This window comes from Colobus angolensis, unplaced genomic scaffold (genome assembly GCF_000951035.1).
Source record: "Colobus angolensis palliatus isolate OR3802 unplaced genomic scaffold, Cang.pa_1.0 Scaffold133, whole genome shotgun sequence".
NCBI classification, from domain to species: Eukaryota; Metazoa; Chordata; class Mammalia; order Primates; family Cercopithecidae; genus Colobus; species Colobus angolensis.
In genome coordinates this window covers 554,600-575,349 of record NW_012114411.1, presented here as the reverse complement: position 1 = coordinate 575,349, position 20,750 = coordinate 554,600, and the positions used below count along the sequence as shown (strand labels likewise).

General features: G+C 41.0%; 1 protein-coding gene across 1 annotated transcript in view; it reads left to right on the top strand.

Annotated features, from left to right (window-relative positions):
• The window catches only part of UPF2 (UPF2 regulator of nonsense transcripts homolog (yeast)), a 141,209-nt gene that overhangs the window by 18,556 nt on the left and 101,903 nt on the right, over positions 1 to 20,750 (top strand). Inside the window, exons 3-4 of the mRNA XM_011934286.1 lie at positions 2,884 to 3,663; positions 18,892 to 19,052. Coding sequence (XP_011789676.1) covers positions 2,884 to 3,663; positions 18,892 to 19,052 — 941 coding nt within the window. The remainder of the gene's footprint in view (positions 1 to 2,883; positions 3,664 to 18,891; positions 19,053 to 20,750) is intronic.

Below are 20,750 nucleotides of genomic sequence, written 5' to 3'. Positions count from 1 at the left end.
CGGAGTCTTGCTCTGTCGCGGGGGCTGGAGTGCAGTGGCCAGATCTCAGCTCACTGCAAGCTCCGCCTCCCAGGTTTAGGCCATTCTCCTGCCTCAGCCTCCGGAGTAGCTGGGACTACAGGCGCTGCCACCTCGCCCGGCTAGTTTTTTTGTATTTTTAGTAGATACGGGGTTTCACCGTATTAGCCAGGATGGTCTCGATCTCCTGACCTCGTGATCCGCCCCTCTCGGCCTCCCAAAGTGCTAGGATTACAGGCTTGAGCCACCGCGCCCGGCCTAATTTTTATATTTTTAGTAGAGACGGGGTTTCTCCATGTTGGTCGTGCTGATCTCAAACTCCTGACCTCAGGTGATCCACCCATCGTGGCTTCCCAAAGTGCTGGGATTACAGGCGTGAGCCACCGCACCCGGCCTTGTACATACTTTCTTAAAATGTACTTTCACTGCTCATTTTGTATTTGTGTGTTGCTGGGAGACTTCAAAGAGATACTCATCTGTCCATGTTATCAGTGATAGAGGCCACGTTTCTGTTAATATATTGTAGTTTTTAGTGGAAAAATCAAATAATTATCTTGTAACTCAAGGGTGATTATCTCAGAAAGATGAAAATCTACTTTTTTAGAGATTTATAGATATGTGTATAATTTTTTGAGACAGGGCCTCACTCTGTCACCCAGGCTGGAGAGCTGTGATGTGATCATGTCTCACTGCAGCTTCAACCTCCTGGGCTCAAGCGATCCTCCTGTCTCAGCCTCCCAAGTAACTGGGACTACAGGCATGTGCCACCATGTCCAGCTAATTTTTAAAATTTTTTGTAGAGATTGGGTCTCACTCTGTTGCCCAGTCTGGTCTTAACTCCTGGGCTCCTCCCACCTCAGCTTCCCAAAGTGGAGATTTGAGTTATATATTTTGTTATCTCAAAAACTTCAATAAACTTCAAAATCACATTGTTTGTCACCCCTCACTCGTGCCTCTTTTATTACTTCTGCAATTTAAATTGTTCTGTCTTTTTAGAGGAAAAATGGGTATATTTGTTTTTCGTTATTTTTTCGGTATAAACTGAGTCTACTAGCTTTTTATTAAAAGTTTCTTATTTGGGCCGGGCGCGGTGGCTCAAGCCTGTAATCCCAGCACTTTGGGAGGCCAAGACGGGCGGATCACGAGGTCAGGAGATCGAGACCATCCTGGCTAACCTGGTGAAACCCCATCTCTACTAAAAAAAAAATACAAAAAACTAGCCGGGCGAGGTGGTGGGCACCTGTAATCCCAGCTATTTGGGAGGCTGAGGCAGGAGAATGGCGTAAACCTGGGACACGGAGCTTGCAGTGAGCCAAGATCCGGCCACTACACTCCAGCCTGAGCGACAGAGCGAGACTCCGTCTCAAGAAATTTTTTTTTTTTATTTTATTTGATAGTTGTCTTCTGGTTCCTTTCCAAATTTTCTAAATCACTTGAATTTTTAAAGAGTCCAAACCTGGCAAGGTACTTTGTTAAAGGTTTGGCTAATGTGCTAAGTATGGAAAAACAATATCTAACATTTCAAAACTTTTTTTTTGAGATAGAGTCTCGCTCTGTTGCACAGGCTGGAGTGCAGTGGCATGATCTTGGCTCATAGCAACCTCTGCCTCCTGAGTTCAAGTGATTCTTCTGCCTCAGCCTCCCGAGTAGCTGGGACTACAGGCGCGTGCCACCATGCCCTGCTAATTTTTTGTTGTTTTTAGTAGAGATGGGGTTTCACCATGTTAGCCGGGATGTGTCGATCTCCTGACCTTGTGATCTGCCTGCCTCGGCCTCCCAGAGTGTTGGGATTACAGGCGTGAAGCCACCGCCCGGCCTCAAAACATTTTTAATGCGTCCTTTTATAGTACTAATTCTTTTTTGAGACAGAGTCTTGCTCTGTTGCCCGGGTTGGAGTGCAGCTGCGCAATCTTGGCTTACTGCAGCGTCAGCTTCCGACTCCCAGGTTCAAGCAATTCTCCTGCCTCAGCCTCCCAAGTAGCTGGGATTACAGGCGCCCACCACCATGCCCAGCTGATTTTTGTATTTTTAGTAGAGACGGGGTTTCACCATGTTGGCCAAGCTGTTCTCAAACTCCTGACCTCAGGTGATCCACCTGCCTCCCAAAGTGCTGCCTCCCAAAGTCACCATACCTGGCCTTGTAGTGCTAGTTCTTTAAAGAATTCTTTGTGAATATTTTTTTTTCTTTTTGCCCGTTGCTTTTATTTGTTTCACATTTTATATCCTTCCCAAACATACTGTATTTTTCATAGTAGCACTATATGTCTTACCTAGTTAACTTGCCGGTTGGCAGAATGATTTTTAATTTTAATCTAGTCAGTATCCTCTGCTCTATGACATTTGTTATCAACCTATAGTACTGGGCTTCTCATTAAGATAATACTTGTTAGCTTAAGTCATTAGTAAAATGTCTTTATTTATTTATTTATTTTGAGACGGAGTCTTGCTCTGTCGCCCAGGCTAGAGTGCAGTGGCACGTTCTTGGCTCACTGCATCCTCTGCCTCCTGGGTTTAAGTGTTGTGTCTCAGCCTCCTGAGTAGCTGGGGCTACAGGTGAGCGCCATCACGCCCAGCTAATTTTTGTATTTTTAGTAGAGATGGGGTTTCGCCATATTGGTGAGGCTGGCCTTGAACTCCTGACCTCAGGTGATCTGTTTGCTTTGGTCTCCCAAAGTGCTGGGATTACAGGCATGAGCCACCATGCCCGGCCAGTAAAATGTCTTTAAAAGTAGTGAAAGGCCTTTTGAATCTTGTAAATTGTTATACTTAGATAATTTTTTTCACTGGCTTTTTACTCTTAGGGGATTTGTGTATAACGCTTCAAAATATAGAGAGTATTTTATGTATTTATTTGTTTTTATATAGAGAAAAAGAAGAATCCGTTCAGCTTCATCAGGAAGCTTGGGAACGACATCATTTAAGAAAGGAACTTCGTAGCAAAAACCAAAATGCTCCGGACAACCGACCAGAGGAAAACTTCTTTAGCCGCCTTGACTCAAGTTTGAAGAAAAATACTGCTTTTGTCAAGAAACTAAAAACTATTACGGAACAGCAGAGAGACTCCTTGTCCCATGATTTTAATGGCCTAAACTTAAGCAAATACATTGCAGAAGCTGTAGCTTCTATTGTGGAAGCAAAACTGAAAATCTCTGATGTGAACTGTGCTGTGCACCTCTGCTCTCTCTTTCACCAGCGTTATGCTGACTTTGCCCCATCACTTCTTCAGGTCTGGAAAAAACATTTTGAAGCAAGGAAAGAGGAGAAAACACCTAACATTACCAAGTTAAGAACTGATTTGCGTTTTATTGCAGAATTGACAATAGTTGGGATTTTCACTGACAAGGAAGGTCTTTCCTTAATCTATGAACAGCTAAAAAATATTATTAATGCTGATCGGGAGTCCCACACTCATGTCTCTGTAGTGATTAGTTTCTGTCGACATTGTGGAGATGATATTGCTGGACTTGTACCAAGGAAAGTAAAGAGTGCTGCAGAGAAGTTTAATTTGAGTTTTCCTCCTAGTGAGATAATTAGTCCAGAGAAACAACAGCCTTTCCAGAATCTTTTAAAAGAGTACTTTACGTCTTTGACCAAACACCTGAAAAGGGACCACAGGGAGCTCCAGAATACTGAGAGACAAAACAGGTGATTTTCAAATGTTTCTCAGAGTTGAGAATTTATTTTTGGAGCTCATACTTAAAAATGTTTAAAGTCTTCATGCCACTGAAAGAACTTATGGAAAAGGGCTCCTTACAGGTGATTTCTTAACATTCCAGGAAAATTTCAAAGTAGAACAGTCTGAGTACTCATGTTTTAATGTGAGTCTACAATAGATTTTGTTTCTGATTTTAAAAAAAAATCTGCCAAGTAGATGGTGATTTTCACCTTGTGAATGTGTATTCTTCCTGTGATTTTAAACAGTACTTAATAATTGAGTGGTAAATTTTCCTTTTCTGTCACTTAAACTTACCTGCTAATATTTTTCTGTGTGCTTTAGTGTTCTCTCTATAACAGGTTTGCTTTCATTGTTTTGTATTTTAAGTTATTTATGTCACTGTTGCTCTTCTTAAGAAAATGAGTCATTAATTACCAGTGGTATTTCAGATTAGAGTTTTGGGAAATAATGCACAAAATAAGCCGTGAAAAAATTTCTTTTTTTTTTTGAGACGGAGTCTTGCTCTGTGCCCCAGGCTGGAGTGCAGTGGCACGATCTCAGCTCACTGCAAGCTCCGCCCCGCGGGTTCATGGCCATTCTCCTGCCTCAGCCTCCTGAGTAGCTGGGACTACAGGTGCCCTCCACTACGCCCGGCTAGTTTTTTGTATCTTTTAGTAGAGATGGGGTTTCACGGTGTTAGCCAGGATGGTCTCGATCTCCTGACCTCGTGATCCGCCCGCCTCGGCCTCCCAAAGTGCTGGGATTACAGGCTTGAGCCACCGCGCCCAGCCGAAAAAAATTCTTTTTTTTTTTTTTTTTTTTTTTTTTAAGACGGAGTCTGGCTCTGTCACTCAGGCTGGAGTGCAGTGGCGCGATCTCGGCTCACTGCAAGCTCCGCCTCCCGGTTCCCGCCATTCTCCTGCCTCGGCCTCCCGAGTAGCTGTGAAAAAATTTCTTAAATGCAACTTCAAAACTCATTTGTAGGAGTCTTCTTGCTGGGGGCATTCATTTAAAATTCTAAATGAGGAACGTACTGTGCCTGTGGTAATTGGTGAAAAGACCTGACTTTGGGGCCAATTTTGATTGTTAAAAGGTACTGTAGACTAGTGTGTAGTATTTGTACCTGAAGAGCAACAAGAAGCTAGAAGTTGATGGAGTTGCTGGGCGTTAGATCAGTTTCTGTGGAGGATGGATTTGGAGGGGGGTTGAGGGGGTGTAGAAAGAAGGTAATAGCCATAGCACGTGGCTGAGTATTAAACTATTTTAATATTTCTACAACTATATTGCATGGTTGAGAATCTGAAATTACTGTTGATCAGAAATTTGTATAGGAGAATATCCTTTTCTAGTTTCGTAAGTCTGTGGTAGGGGAGGAGTGGTTTAAGTAGTTACCGCTAGAAGATGATTGACTTAACCAGAAGATTGAACAGGAATGGTGTATGCCAGTAGTACAGTTAGGGCAGGATCAAGGTAGAGACTGTGTGGTTAAATCTTTGTGGCTGAAGGTCACTCAGGTGAGAATTTAAGATGGCAATGGTGTTATCAATAGTTCTTTTTAGGAAAAAGAAAAAGGCTTATCCTTGTTTTGTGTTTTGATTTGCGAGGACTGGTTTAAACTTTGAAGAGGCAACCTGAGAATGTACTTGTACCATCAGTAATGGACTAAAAAGGATTATGGTGGTGCTTTATTCATACTTCTCACTTACTTAGGGCTTCTTAATTATGATTTCCACATGCTTTGTCAGTTTCATAGTCCTTTCCTCATACATTCTACCTAATACATCGTAACTGATGATTTGTTAGTATGCTAATAGTATGCTAATGATTGATTCATTCTTGGCTACTTTGAGGGTGTATGTGTGTGTATTTGCTTTTGATTGGACTCAGAATCTTGGAAAGTGGAGAGATTCTATGATGTTTTAATCCAATCCGTTCACCTTTCCGAAGTAGGAAAACATTTTACAGATAAGATTATTTTTCCTCTGAATATTTCCCAAAGGAGCTCAGTTCTGTCTGTGCCATTGCACTGTTGGTAACAGTGGGCTAGGAATTCTTTGTTACATCAAGTGGAAATTTAACTTGCCACAAAATGGTTCCCTTTGATTTGGTTCTTTTTTCTGGTATGGATGGAATACAGGTACTTGAAGTAGGAGATCTATGAACTTTTTACCTGTTCACAATGAATGAAACACAGAAAGTGAGAGTGAGCACTTAGAAATTATTATAGGAATTTTCAGGCTGGGCATGGTGGCTCACACCTGTAATTCCAGCACTTTGGGAGGTCAAGGCGGGTGTGTCACCTGAGGTCAGGAGTTCTAGACCTGCCTGGCCAACATGGTGAAACCCTATCTCTACTAAAAACACAAAAATCAGCTGGGCATGATGGCAGGCCCCTGTAATCCCAGCTACTTGTAGGGGGCTGAGGCAGGAGAATCACTTGAACCCAGGAGGCAGAGGTTGCAGTGAGCTGATATTGCGCCACTGCACTCCTGCCTGGGGCATAAGAGTGAGACTTCGTCCCCGGACCCCCCACCCCCAAAAAGGTTTATAGGAGTTTTCAATGGTCATGGTATTCCTACTATATTTTTACGGAAGTGTCCAATAGTTGGGGATGGAAAGGTGGCCCTTTACCACAGATGGTTTGAGGAACACTGGTAGAGGACATACGTGTCCACTTTTATTCCCACGACGGTATCTCAGATACTCACAGACTGCTGTGATGTTTCCCTTTTCTCTTCTCCATGGTAAATACCTCCAGTTCTTTCAGCTTGCTCCGTGATTTCCAGACACTTCACTATTCTTAGGGTACTTGTTTTGGATGCATTCTTTTCTATCTGTGACCTAAAATTGCCTTAGTTTTTATAGCTACCTTGTCATTCTTTTGGTTTTTGTTAAACTTATTTGCACTAAAGCTTTATTTCTCATATGAACTGCTGACAAGCCACTTCTTCACCTTAAACTAGTGAAATACAATTTTTAAAGCCTAAATGTGTACTTGCTTATCTCTATTAAACTTTATTTAGATGCTTTTGGTATATTATTTTAGCTTTATGAAAGCTTTGGATATTGATTACATGTATATTAATAATACACAGTACTGGCTGGGCACGGTGGCTCACGCCTGTAATGTCAGCACTTTGGGAGGCTGAGGCAGAAGGATCGCTTGAGCCAGGAGTTTGAGACTAGCCTGGGCAACATGGTGAAACCCCATTGCTACAAAAAATAGAAAAATTAGCTGGGTGTGATGGCACAGGCCTGTAGTCTCAGCTACTTGGGGGCTGAGGTGGGAGGATCACTTGAGCCTGGAAAGTTGAGACTGCAGTAAGCCATGATCGCACCGCTGCACTCTAGCCTGAGCGACAGAGAGAGACCCTGTCTCAAAATAAAAACTGAATAGTACTTATCTTCTGGTCATATTCAGCTTTGATAAGCAGCTCTTCTATTTTATTAGTCAAATCATTGATAAAAATTTGAAAAAGATGTTGTTAAGAATACAGCTTTGTGGCCTTTCCCTAGAAACTTTTATCCATTTGATACAGAACTATTACTCCATAGTTATTAGAGAAGTTTACTTACGTAGTGTAAACTGACCTTAGCATTGTCACAGCCTATTTATTTATTTATTTATTTAGAGATGGAGTCTTGTGCTGTCTCCCAGGCTGGAATGCAGTGTCACGATCTTGGCTCACTGCAACCTTTGCCTCCCGGGTTGAAGCAATTCTCCTACCTCAGCCTCCCAAGTAGCTAGGATTACAGGCTTGCGCCGCTATACCCAGCTAATGTTTGTATTTTTAGTAGAGATGGGGTTTTGCCATGTTGGCCAGACTGGTCTCAAACTCCTGACCTCAGGTGATCCACCTGCCTCTGCCTCCCAGAGTGCTGGGATTACAGGCGTCAGCCACTGTGCCCAGCCATCACAGCCTTTTTATCGAGGGAGACTTTGCCCATTTAGATGTAATGATTTGAGGATGTGTGAATCTTAATCACCATGTAGAAAATAGTCGGCATATGGCTTAATAAATCACTCATGCCTTAGGATCGCTTCAACTTGAGCAGCCACTATAGTGAAGATGCAGATACGTGACTGAGCGAAAAAAACATGAGGAATGGATTAATGCACAATCCCTACTTGGCCTAATGAGGGTTTCCTACCTTCTATGAGGGTACATTATGGTGTTCTGCTAAAATGATCATTTTGTGCTTCCCAGTCATTATCCAGTAGCTGTGTGGGTTTTTGTTTGTTTGTTTGTTTTTTGTTTTTTGTTTTTGTGGCAGGGTCCCACTCTGTTACCTGGGCTAGAATGTAGTCATGTGATCATGGCTCAGTGTAGCCTTCCTTGACCTCCTGGGGTTTAAGGGATCTTCCTACCTCACGCTCTCAAGTAGCTGAGACTACAGGCCCGTGCCACCATGCCTGGTTAATTTTTAAATTTTTTTGTAGAGAGAGAGCTCCCTATATTGCTCAGGCTGATCTCAAACTTCTGGGGTCAAGTGATCCTCTCGCCTTGGCCTCCCAAAGTGTTGGGATTATAGGTGTGAGCCACTGTGCTCAGTGCTACCCCACCTTTAATTAACAAATAAATAAATAAATTTTTTGAGACAGGATTTCACTGTGTTGCCCAGGCTGGAATACAGTGGTGTGATCTCAGCTTGCTGCAACTTCCGCCTCCTGGGTTCAAGCAGTTCTCCCACCTCAGCCTCTCAAGTAGCTGGGACTACAGGCACATGCCACCATGCCCAGCTAATTTTTGTATTTTTAGTAGAAAAGGAGTTTTGCCGTGTTGCCCAGGCTGGTCTCGAACTCCTGACCTCAGATGATCCGCCTGCCTTGGCCTCCCAAAGTGTTAGGATTATACGCGTAAGCCACCGTGTCTGCCCCCTACCCCAACCTTTAAAAGAATTTTTGTAAACATAGAGATACGGTCTCACACTGTTGTCCAGGCTGGCCTTGAACTCCTGGGTTCAAGCAATCCTCCTGCCATGGCCTCCCAAACTTGTGGGTTTACAAGTGTGAGCCACTACACCTCTCACCCAGTAGGTATTTTGAGGTTTTTCTTTATCACAGGACTAAATAATGGCAATCGTTCTTCCAGTAAGGTTTCCCTGAAGTGCAATAAAGCAAGAAAACTAAGCTAGCTGATATTTAAGATTCCTACGTAGTTAAATTTCTTTAAACCTTTTATTCAATATCTTTTATTATTTTATTTTGGTTTTTTTTGAGACAAGGTCTCACTCTGTCACCCAGGCTGGAGTGCAGTGGCAGGCTGAAGTGCTCACTGCAGCCTCCACCTCACAGCTCAAGCAGTCCTCCTCCAGAGTAGCTGGGCTATAGGCACGTGCCACCACTTTTGGTGGAGACGAGATTTCTCCATGTTGCCCAGGATGGTCCCAAACTCCTGAGCTCAAGCCACCCCCCTGCCTGGGCCTCCCACGGTGCTGCGATTATAGGCATGAGCCTCTGCCTGGCCAATATCTTTTTTTTTTTTTGAGATGGAGTGTCGCTCTGTTGCCCAGGCTGGAGTGCAGTGGCATGGTGTCAGCTCACCATAGCCTCCACCTCCCGGGTTCAACTGATTCTCTTGCCTCAGCCTCCCGAGTAACTGGGATTACAGGCATGCGCCACCACGCTCAGCTAATTTTAATTTTGTATTTTTTTTTTTTTTTTAGTAGAGACGGGGTTTCACCATGTTGTCCATGATGGTCTCGATCTCTTGACCTCGTGATCTGCCCTCCTCGGCCTCCCAAAGTGCTGGGATTACATGTGTGATCCACCACACCCAGCTGAATATTATTTTTTATTATACATTTTGGTTAAGTGATTGACCTGGTGATTTACAATTATTAGAAATTTTAAAATACTGTTCAGTAATAGTTGCCTATTTGGAGTTAATAGCCTTACTTTCTCAGTGACTTTTGCCGTTATAATGTTAAGTGCTCTTTATATGCTTTGAAATGCTTCGTACTTTGAAATATTATAGAGGTTCTATTAGTATATTTTGGACATTTAATTGGATGAAGAAGTGATTTAATTTTTATTGGCTATAACTCAGTTATGTTACAGAATTTGTTTCTTTCAGTACAGTGAAATCATGAATTCAGGTAGTAGGCCAGAATTCTTGTTTGAGTAATCTCGATGTATTTTTATTCCTTTTTTTCCCTCTAATTGATGGAAGTGGTAACAAGTTTCTCTTCAGCACCCATGACTTGGTACCTTCATGATTGCAGGCTTAGTCTAACAGCAGTGGGTTGACAAAGTTCAGGAAAAAACATTTAAGTAGAAGGCAGACTTTTTCCTCGGCCCATTGTTAAAAAAAAAGTCAGGTTTCTTTTATGAATGATCATTCTTGAGGCATTATTGACTGATACTGAAACTTAAAAACACATCAGCCAATAATGAAATGGTACTGCTTTTACTTTCACTTTCCTTCCAGGTGAGTTGTACCTTGCTTCACAGGTAGGTTGTTTAATTGATTGGTAGTATTTAAGCACAATTCAGATGTTACTTCTCTGTACTTTAGACTTAGTGTTATAGCTGTAATGTTCTAAGAGCTCTAAAATTGTCTCCTAGATATTCTAGTTGTGTTTAAATGACTGTGCTGTAGTAGTAGTACCCATTTTAATGGGTACAGTTTTGCTTTGCTGTGTTCTAGAGTGTTTTTACAAGATTATGAGACATCCATAAATAAATTAATTCTAAAATGAAACTAAAAGAAAATCTAAGATAATTTTTTTTTTGAGACGGAGTCTCCCTCTGTCTCCAGGGTGGAGTGCAGTGGCACGATCTCAGCTTACTGCAACCTCTACCTCACAGGTTGAAGCAATTCTTCTGCCTCAGCCTCCCAAGTAGCTGGGACTACAGGCATATGCTGCCAAGCCTGGCTAATTTTTTGTGTTTTAGTAGAGACAGGGTTTCACCATGTTGCCCAGGCTGGTCTTGAAGTCCTGAGCTCACGCAATCTGCCCGCCTCGGCCTCCCAAAGTGGTAGGATTACAGGTGTGAGCCACTGTGCCAGAGTCTCACTCTGTCACCCAGGCTGGAGTGCAGTGGCACAATCCTGGCTCACTGCAACCTGCACCTCCTGGGTTTCAAGCGATTCTCCTGCCTCAGCCTCCTGAGTAGCTGGGATTACATGCACTTGCCACCACACTCGACTAATGTTTATATTTTTAGCAGAGACAGAGTTTCACCATGTTGGCCAGGCTGGTCTCCTCACCTCAAGTGATCCACCCGCCTTGGCCTGCCAAAGTGCTGGGATTACAGACGTGAGCCACCGCGTCCAGCCAAGAAAATCTAAGATAATTCTAAGGCCGATTTTTATTAAAATTTGACAGAATGCTGGAGGAGATGTAAAACCCAGAAGTTTTTTTTTCTGGGGTCTTCTTCATGATCATTCTTTTAGAGATTTTTGTCCATGTGTTATATTTAATTTTGTGTGATTGCACAAGACCAAAGTTAAAATGAATGTTCTGTATTCCTGTCAAGACTATTTTCCTTTTTAATTTGGCTAATGATTAATAGAATTTGGCATTGAAGTTCTTGCCTTTCCTTTATTAGGCTTTGGCACTTTTTTTCTTATGAAAATACCATTTTACATTAACATAATGAATCACATATATGGTCCCTTTTTTTTGAGACAGGATCTTGCTTTGTCACCCAGGCTGGAGCATCATGGCGCAGTCATCACTCACTGCAGCCTTGATATCTCCCACCTCAGTCTTCCAAGTAGCTGAGACCACAGGTATGCACCACCACCCCTGGCTAATTAAAAAAAATTTTTTTTTGTAGAGACTTGGTCTCATTATGTTGGCCAGGCTGGTCTTGATATCTTGGGCTCAAGTGATCCTCCTGCCTTGGCCTCCCAAAGTGCTGAGATTACAGGCGTGAGCCACCACACCTGGCCTATATGATCTTAATTGATCCTAACAGTACCTATATTGTATAAATGCCTGTATTTTGAAGATGGTAAAACAAAGGGATTAAAGGGCTTGCCCAATATAACATGGAAAGTGAGTGACAGAGTCAGGTTATTTTCTTCCTCTTCATACTGTACTTTTCACAATTATATAATATCCATCCATATTTACATTTAGCACTTGTTTTTGAAGTGTATAGTATACATGTTAGCCACTCAATATTTACCAAGTCAAATCCAAAGGAGAGAGGGACCCAGATAGAGGAAATAGAATAAGCTGTTCTGTGGTGAAGGCTTGTCTTCGTGAATGTGTTTGAGAGACATTTGAACTTCACTAGAATGTACAAAGTGGATAATTATAATTTGAAAGGCAACATAGTCCAGTATTCCAGCGTGGACGTGAGCTAGAGCACTGTCATTTGCACATTCTGCAATCTTGGGCAAGTTACCTAGCATCTCTGCTTCAGTTTTCCCATCTGTAAAATGCGCATAACAATAGTTCTGTAACTCTGAGGTAAATGTGAATCATGTAGTGAATTCATATGTGTGAAAGCACTTAATAACAGTGTCTGGCACATTGTAAGTGTTTAATAAATGTTAGTTAGCTTTTATTGATAGATTGCCTGCCTGACCTTTCTGAAAGACATTTGAATGAGAATTTCTCTTTCTGTCTTTTTATGATTTTATAAATTTTTATGTTAAACTTCTTAAACTTTAGTAGCTTGACTGAGGCTGGCAGATCACCTGAGGTCAGGAGTTCGAGACCAGCCTGACCAACATGGAGAAACCCCGTCTCTACTAAAAATACAAAATTAGCCGGCGTACTGGCGCATGCCTGTAATCCCAGCTACTCAGGAGGCTGAGGCAGGAGAATGGCTTGAACCCAGGAGGCGGAGGTTGCAGTGAGCTGAGATTGTGCCATTGCACTGTAGCCTGGGTGACAGAGCAAAACTCTGTCTCAAAAAAATAAAAATAAGTAAAAATAAAATTAATTTTTTAGGATAATACAAAACAAAAATTAATTAATAAAATGAAGGAAAAATAAAAAAGTCAAAAAATGGAAAAAAGTTCTCTTAATATTATAATTTTTTAGGCATTAATGAATTTTCTCATTTATGATGTATAATGCTTGACTCAAAAATTGTTTTTTTTTAGTTGGTTTTGTAATATTAAATGAGTAATATAAAAGACATTCAACTGGGTGCGGTGGCTCATGCCTGTAATCCCAGCACTTTGGGAGGCTGAGGTGGGCAGATCACCTGAGGTCAGGAGTTTGAGGCCAGCCTGGCCAGCATGGCAAAACCCCGACTCTACTGAAAATATAGAAATTAGCTGGGTGTGGTGGTAGGCTCCTGTAATCCCAGCTATGTGAGAGGCTGAGGCAGGGAGAATTGCTTGAACCTAGGAGGTGGAGGTTGCAATGAGCCGAGATTGCACCACTGCACTTCAGCCTGGGCAACAGAGCAAGACTCCCTCTCAAAAACGAAACAAAATGAAACGGAAAAAAAATATTCTGTAAAATCAAGGACTGATGTACCTTAGAGATTCTTCTGGACAGTGATGTCTCACGTATGTTGCAGAAAGGAGGGCAATTTTTTTTTTGTATTTTTATAACAAAGCGTAAGAGTTGGCATTGATTTTGTTCTCATTACTTACTGTTTACATCTGTAAAAGGGGACAAGTACCTCTCTAGTGTGCAATGATATTGCAGGAGGGAATGCACTAATTTATAAGATATGTAGTAGTGTGACAGGGATTGGCAAACTATGGCTTGTGGGCTAGATTAAGCCTATGACTAGTTTTTCTACAGCCTGTCACCTAAGAATGGTTTTTACTTTTTTAAATGGTTGAAAAATAGTCAAACGTAGAATGTTTTGGGAAGCATGAAAATGATTTCAAGTTGAAATTTCAGTGTTCATAAATAAAATTTTATAGTCACCCTCATTTGTTTACATATTATTTGTGGCTTCTTTTGTGTTATGTTAGCAGAGCTGAGTAGTTTCAGCAAAGACCAAATGGTCTGCAGACTGAAATACGCATTGTTTGGCCCTTTACCGAAAAAGTTTGCTGACCTCTACTTTATGACATTCTCAAAAGAATGGCTTAAATTCAGCTTTATGTAATTGATGTATTTCTAAAAAGGCAGTAATTAAAATATATGATGAAATCATGTTTTCAGCTTGATTTTGGTTATATTTTCTGTGATACATTCCCATGGAATTCACATGAGAAATTTTGGTCATATTTTTTGATAACTGATAGAAAGCAGAGATACTTGTTGGTCAGATGTGTTGTGTAATATTTTGTTCTCTCACATGGGTTTTCAAAAACAAACTGAAAACCTTTTCCTATATGTTTCATAAAATTACAAAAAAATACTCTGACATTTTTAGCCTACATTTAAGCATGTTTAATTTCATTAGAATTTCTAAATGATCCTTGGGTTTATTTATTTATTTTTTGAGGCAGGGTCTCACTCTGTCACCCAGGCTGCAGCGCAGTGGCACAGTTGCAGCTTACTGCAGCCTTGACCTCCTGGGTTCAGGTGATCCTCCCTCCTCAGCCTCCTGAGTAGCTAGGACTACAGATGCCCACCACCGCATCCAACTGATTTTGTTTTTTTTTTTGTTTTTGAGATGGAGTCTTGCTCTGTCCCCCAGGCTAGAGTGCAGTGGTATGATCTTGGCTCACTGCAAGCTTTGCCTCCCGGGTTCAAGTGATTCTCTTGCCTCAGCCTCCTGAGTAGCCAGGATTACAGGTGCATGCCACCATGCCTGGCTAATTTTTGTATTTTTAGCAGAGATGGAGTTTCACCATTTTGGTCAGGCTGATCTTGAACTCCCGACCTTGTGGTCCACCTGGCTCAGCGTCCCAAAGTGCTGGGATTACAGGTGTGAGCCACAGCGCCCGGCCAATTTTTGTGTTTTTTGTAGAGATGGAGTTTCACCATGCTGCCCAGGTTGGTCTCGGACTTGTGGACTTAAGCAATCCGCCCTCCTTGGCCTCCCAAAGTGCTAGGATTACAGACATTAGCCACTGTGCCTGGCCAATCCTTGGGCTTTAAATGTTCGGGCACTATAATGAGTTATTGCTCTGCTTCATCTGTGTTTCGTCTTACTGCATGCTGTGGATTTAGTCAGTTCAGTAAATGTGTATTACTTAGATGTCAAGTAAAGTATATATGGCTACATCTGTCAGTTTTATATATAACAGAAGTCATAATTGTATAATTGGTATTCTGTCCTGTTAACTGAGTGCTCAGTGTAAGATATTAAAAACAAAACAAAGCACAAGAAAAAAAACTGGGGGTTGGGAGGCTAGGGGAGGGATAACATCAGGAGAAATACCTAATGTAGATGATAGGTTGATGGGTGCAGCAAACCACCATGGCACATGTATACCTGTGTAACAAACCTGCACGTTTGGCACATGTATCCCAGAACTTAAAGTATAATAATAATAAAAAAAAATGGGAGTAAAAGGCTTGTGGAGCTATAAAACAGACAGGCAAAACCCCAAATCTAAACTTTCCTTGAGGACTATTTTCACTGAATAGTAACTTAAGTACCTACTCATTAGTTAGGTAAGTTAATGCTGTTAATGCATTTGATCATGGAATTAAGGGGAGGGTAAGGAGTATCAGTGAAGCTTTATAGTTTTAGTTTGGTTCCAGCAGGACTGGAGAGGAACTGGAACCCAGTCTCAGGGAACCATCATAGAATGAAATCACTTTTAATGGAGCCAGTGCACAGTCACAGGCAAATCCCCATGTGAAAGTGAGGAAAAGTGCTGTTCGTTTTTGTTTTCCTAAGGTAGTCATCACCTTGCTACTGCTTATGTATTAGAAATCCTTAGTGTGATTATGTATCTCAGTGGACTGGATGTTTGTTCCTTGGATGACCAGAATGTCAGAACTTAAGAGAAATAAAGTTTTGGGTTATGTTATTCAGAGATATATTTTACGATTTCAAGTATGAAATAATGTTACATAGTAATTGTCATTAGGGGTTTTGAAATCTCTTAGAGCCATTATTATCCCTTTAATATAATTTGCTTCAGAATAAACTCTTCAGTTTTTGTTTTTTAATTTTTTTTCCACCTAAAGTACCACGGAATAAACTCTTCAATTTTTACCTGTTAACATTTTTCTTAATAACATTGCAGATTTTTTTTTTTTTTGAGATGGAGTCCCGCTCTGTTGCCCAGGCTGGAGTGCAATGGTGCAATCTCAGCTCACTGCAACCTCTGCCTCCTGGGTTCAAATGATTCTCCTGCCTCAGCCTCCCAAGGAGCTAGGATTACAGGCACCCACCATCATGCCCGGCTAATTTTTATGTTTTTGTAGAGACGAGGTTTCACCATGTTTGCCAGGCTGATCTTGAACTCCTCACCTCAGGTGATCCACCTGCCTCAGCCTCCCAAAGTGCTGGGATTATGGGCGTGAGCCACCATGCCCAATCCTACATTGCAGATATTTTTAAGTAACTTGCTTCTTTTCTTTTCTTTTTTTTTTAAGACAGGGTCTGTTTCCCGGGCTGGAGTGCAATGGTGCAATCTCGGCTCACTGCAACCTCTGCCTCCCGGGTTGAAGTGATTCTTCTGCCTCAGCCTCCCAAGTAGCTGGGATTACAGGTGCCTGCCACCGTGCCCGGCTAATTTTTTTATTTTTAGTAGAGACAGTGTTTCACCATATTGGCCAGGATGGTCTCAAACTGCTGACCTTGTGATCCGCCCACCTTGGCCTTCCAAAGTTCTGGGATTACAGGCGTGAGCCACTGCGCCCAGCCTAAGTAACCTACTTCTGAGTATTGCTTATTTCAGTAATTTACTTAATTTTGGCTGAGTGTGGTGGCTCACACCTGTAATCCCAACATTTTGGGAGTTTGAGGTGGGAGGATTGCTAGAGGCCAGGTGTTTGAGACCAGCTTGGCCAACATAGTCAGATTCCCGTCGCTACAAAAAATAAAAGTAAATGGAAAAAAAACTTTTTTAAATGACTGTTAACATCCAAAATGAGTTCTATTAGAACTTCTGATTAAAAATTTTAACAAGCTCATTCAGAGTGCTAATGCTGTCTTTCATAGGTATGAATATGTTAAAATGCTATGGGTTTTTGTTTTACTTTTTAAAATTCATTCATAAAATTACTGAAAAAATTTTGTGTTTGTAACAGTAGTCTGAAACAAATGTTTGAAGAGGGAAAAATGCTCTCTAATGACAATATTTTTAGAGAAGCACTTTTTAGCCTGGATTGTTATGGTTAAACTATTTTAACATTTTACTAATGTGTTGGTAGAATGATATCTAATGTATATTTAAATCATAAGAAAATGAAATTTCTCATTTTAGACCCTAATAGGCCAGATTTGAAAAGAGGAAATAACTGGATTTCATGAATCTATGCACTGATGCACTTGTAATGGGAATTAATATTTGGAAAATTGAAAATGTTGTTACTTGAATTGTTATAGTATTTATTTGTTTATGAGACAGGAGTCCTGCTCTGTCACCCAGCCTGGATTGCAATGGCACGATCTCGGGTCACTGCAACCTCCACCTCCTGGGTTCAAGCGATTCTCCTGCCTCAGCCTCTTGAGTAACTGGGATTACAGGCGCACGTCACTGCACCTGGCTAATTTTTGTATTTTTAGTAGAGACGAGGTTTTGCCACGTTGACCAGGCTGGTCTCAAACTCCTGACCTCAGGTGATCCGCCTGCCTCGTCCTCCCAGAGTGCTGGGATTATAGGCGTGAGTCACCGTGCCAGGCTGAATTGTTATAGTATTTAAACAAAAGCTTATGTGAGTAGAAATAGAGTAAAATGGGAAAGTTTTGACGTTGTTTCAAATAATCTGGGAAGAATAAATATAGGCATTATTTTTCTGCCTTTTTCTCTGTAACTTTTAGAAGATGGAAGATGGCATTACAGAAAACCTTGTTTTCTTCACTGTTCAGAAGAAAACTCAACAAGAAATAAAAAAACTTCTAAGTATTACTTGTAAAAATAACTATTTATAATTTATAATTGACTTTTTGAAACATTGTATTTGCATTATGGTTTATAAATTTTGAATATTATAGTACCACATGGATATTTTATATGTAAAAAATTGGATCCAGCTATATAAGTCTCAATGATTTACACGAATATAATAAGACTTTTACTCTATACATTTTGGTGTTTTCAGTAGTTTTGCATTTGTAGTTATGGGCTTATTGGTGTATTCTTGCAAAGTGGAAGAGTGGTTATGTCCTTAGTTCCTTGATACGGGCTGGCCTGAGTAAGTGGACTTCTCCATTACCTGGATAAATAACCAGTACTTGCACAGTAGATTGAGAATTGGCTGTGGGGAAGATTGTGGGCTTTTTCAAAAGATAATCTTGATTAAAATCATTATGGAAGTTTAAGGATAACTGATTCTATTGTTTTTGAACCTGTTCAAAATCTGTTGGTTTTGAAAACTGAGTTGTGTAGTTGTGTTAAATATTTTTGGTTGGCCGGGCGCAGTGGCTCAAGCCTGTAATCCCGGCACTTTGGGAGGCCGAGACGGGCGGATCACGAGGTCGGGAGATCGAGACCATCCTGGCTAACATGGTGAAACCCCATCTCTACTAAAAAATACAAAAAACTAGCCGGACACGGTGGCAGGCGCCTGTAGTCCCAGCTACTCAGGAGGCTGAGGCAGGAGAATGGCATAAACCCGGGAGGCGGAGCTTGCAGTGAGCTGAGATCTGGCCACTGCACTCCAGCCTGGGCGACAGAGCGAGACTCCGTCTCAAAAAAATATATATATATTTTTGGTTAGCTCTGTGTGTCTGAGGGAAGTATGACAGTAATAAAAAACCAAAATTTTTTAATTATTTTGTGATACATTGTTAAATAATGATATTTCTGATTCAAATCATGGAGGTTTAAGAATAATTGATTCTTTCTATAACCTGTTGCTTTTGAAAATTGGCTTGTGTAGTTGTGTTAGTTTTGGTTAACTTTATCTGAGAAGAGTGTGACTGTAATAAAATACTGAATAATTTAAAATTATTTAGATGTGTATTGTTAAATATTATGGTATTTCAGCAAGCATTCTTCATATTCTTTGAGGAACCAGTGTTAAAATTTAAATGTTCAGGTAAATTTGATTATACATTTCAGATACATTTTGAAAATAGTAGATTCAAATGTTAAATAAAAATGAAAATTATACTAAATTTGTATGAGAAAATCAAATTATGGAATGTTTCTCATATGTAACAATTTGTGATCACATCTATTTTGATAAGACTGTCAGATGATTTTATTTGTTTATAGGCGCATTCTACATTCTAAAGGGGAGCTCAGTGAAGATAGACATAAACAGTATGAGGAATTTGCTATGTCTTACCAGAAGTTGCTGGCAAATTCTCAATCCTTAGCAGACCTTTTGGATGAAAATATGCCAGATCTTCCTCAAGACAAACCAACACCAGAAGGTAAGATATCCTTAAAAACAAACATTGTGTTTTCTGTAAGCACTGTCACTTACCTTTAGGCTTGTCAGGTATGCAGTATTGCAAATTTAAATTTTTAAAATGGCTTCAACATTTTAAAAATGGGCAGGCATGGTGGCTCATGCCTGTAACCTCAACACTTTGGGAATCCAAGGTAAGAGGATCGCTTGAGACCAGGAGTTTTGACAGCAGCCTGGGCAACATAGTGAGACCCCATCTCTGTTTTTTAAAGAAATTTTTAAATAAAGAAATGGTGTTAAAACCTATTGATAACCTTGAAAAGCTATTTGAAGTGATCCCTGAATGGAAGAGTCTCTGGACATAGAAAATAATAATTAACTCATATGACAATATGATGAGTTCATTCAGATTCTTGTGTAATAGATAGGTATCTTTGAATTTCCTGGCAATTCTGTTTACTTAGAAATTTTAAGGGTGGCCAGTCTCAGTGGCTCATTCCTATAATCCCAGCACTTTGGGAGGCCGAGGCGGGAGGATCACGAGGTCAGGAGTTCAAGACCAGCCTGACCAACACTGAAACTCCGTCTCTACTAAAAACACAAAAATTAGCTTGGTGTGGTGGCACGTGCCTGTAGTCCCAGCTACTCAGGAAGCTGAGGCAGGAGAATCGCATGAACATGGGGGTCAGAAGTTGCAGTGAGCTGAGATTGTGCCACTGCACTCCAGCCTGGATGACAGAGTGAGACCCTGTCTCAAAAAAAAAAAAGAAATTTTAAGGGTGAAGTATTTGTAAAATATCCTTTTGTAATTAAAGAAAAATTTATATTTAATATTCTCAGTAAGAAATACCTGTTGTATACTGTGAATGCATTTATCATATTTATATATAATAATGTACATAATTCTTACACTTTTTTTTCTTTGAGACAGAACCTTGCTCTGTTGCTCAGGCTGGAATGCAGTGGCACAGTCTCAGCTCACTGCAGCCTCTGCCTGTTGGGCTCAAATGATTCTCCTGCCTCAGTCTCCCAAGTAGCTGGGACTACCAGTGTGCACTACCGTGTCTGGCTAATTACAGACAAGGTTTTACCATGTTTCTCAGGCTGGTCTCAAACTCTTTAGCTCAAGCAATCCTCCTGCCTTGGCCTCCCAAAGTGCTGAGATTATAGGTGTGAGCCACTGCACCCAGCCTCCTATTCAGTATCTCAAAAACTCAGTCTCAATCAAACTTTTTAAATGTGTTTTTTTTTTTTTTTAGATGGAGTCTCTCTCTGTTGCCCAGGCTGGAGTGCAGTGGTGCTGTCTCCGCTCACTGCAAACTCTGCCTCCTGGGTTCAGGCCATTCTTCTGCCTCAGCCTCCCGAATAGCTGGGACTACAGGTGTCCGCTACCACGCCTGCCTAATTTTTTGTGTTTTTAGTAGAAACGGGGTTTCACTGTATTAGCCAGGATGGTCTCCATCTCCTGACCTCGTGATCCGCCCGCCTCGGCCTCCCAAAGTGCTGGAATTACAGGCTTGAGCCACCGTGCCCGGCCAAAGATTTTAAATGTTTTAAATCATAGAATTTGTGTTTTGGTTGACCCTGGCTTGTTTCTCAGAACTTTCTCAGTATATTTGTTATGATATTTTAGAACCAAAATCTCTGTATAATATTTAGCATATGGCCAGGCACAGTGGCTCACGCCTCTAATCCCAGCACTTTGGGAGGCCAAGGCGGG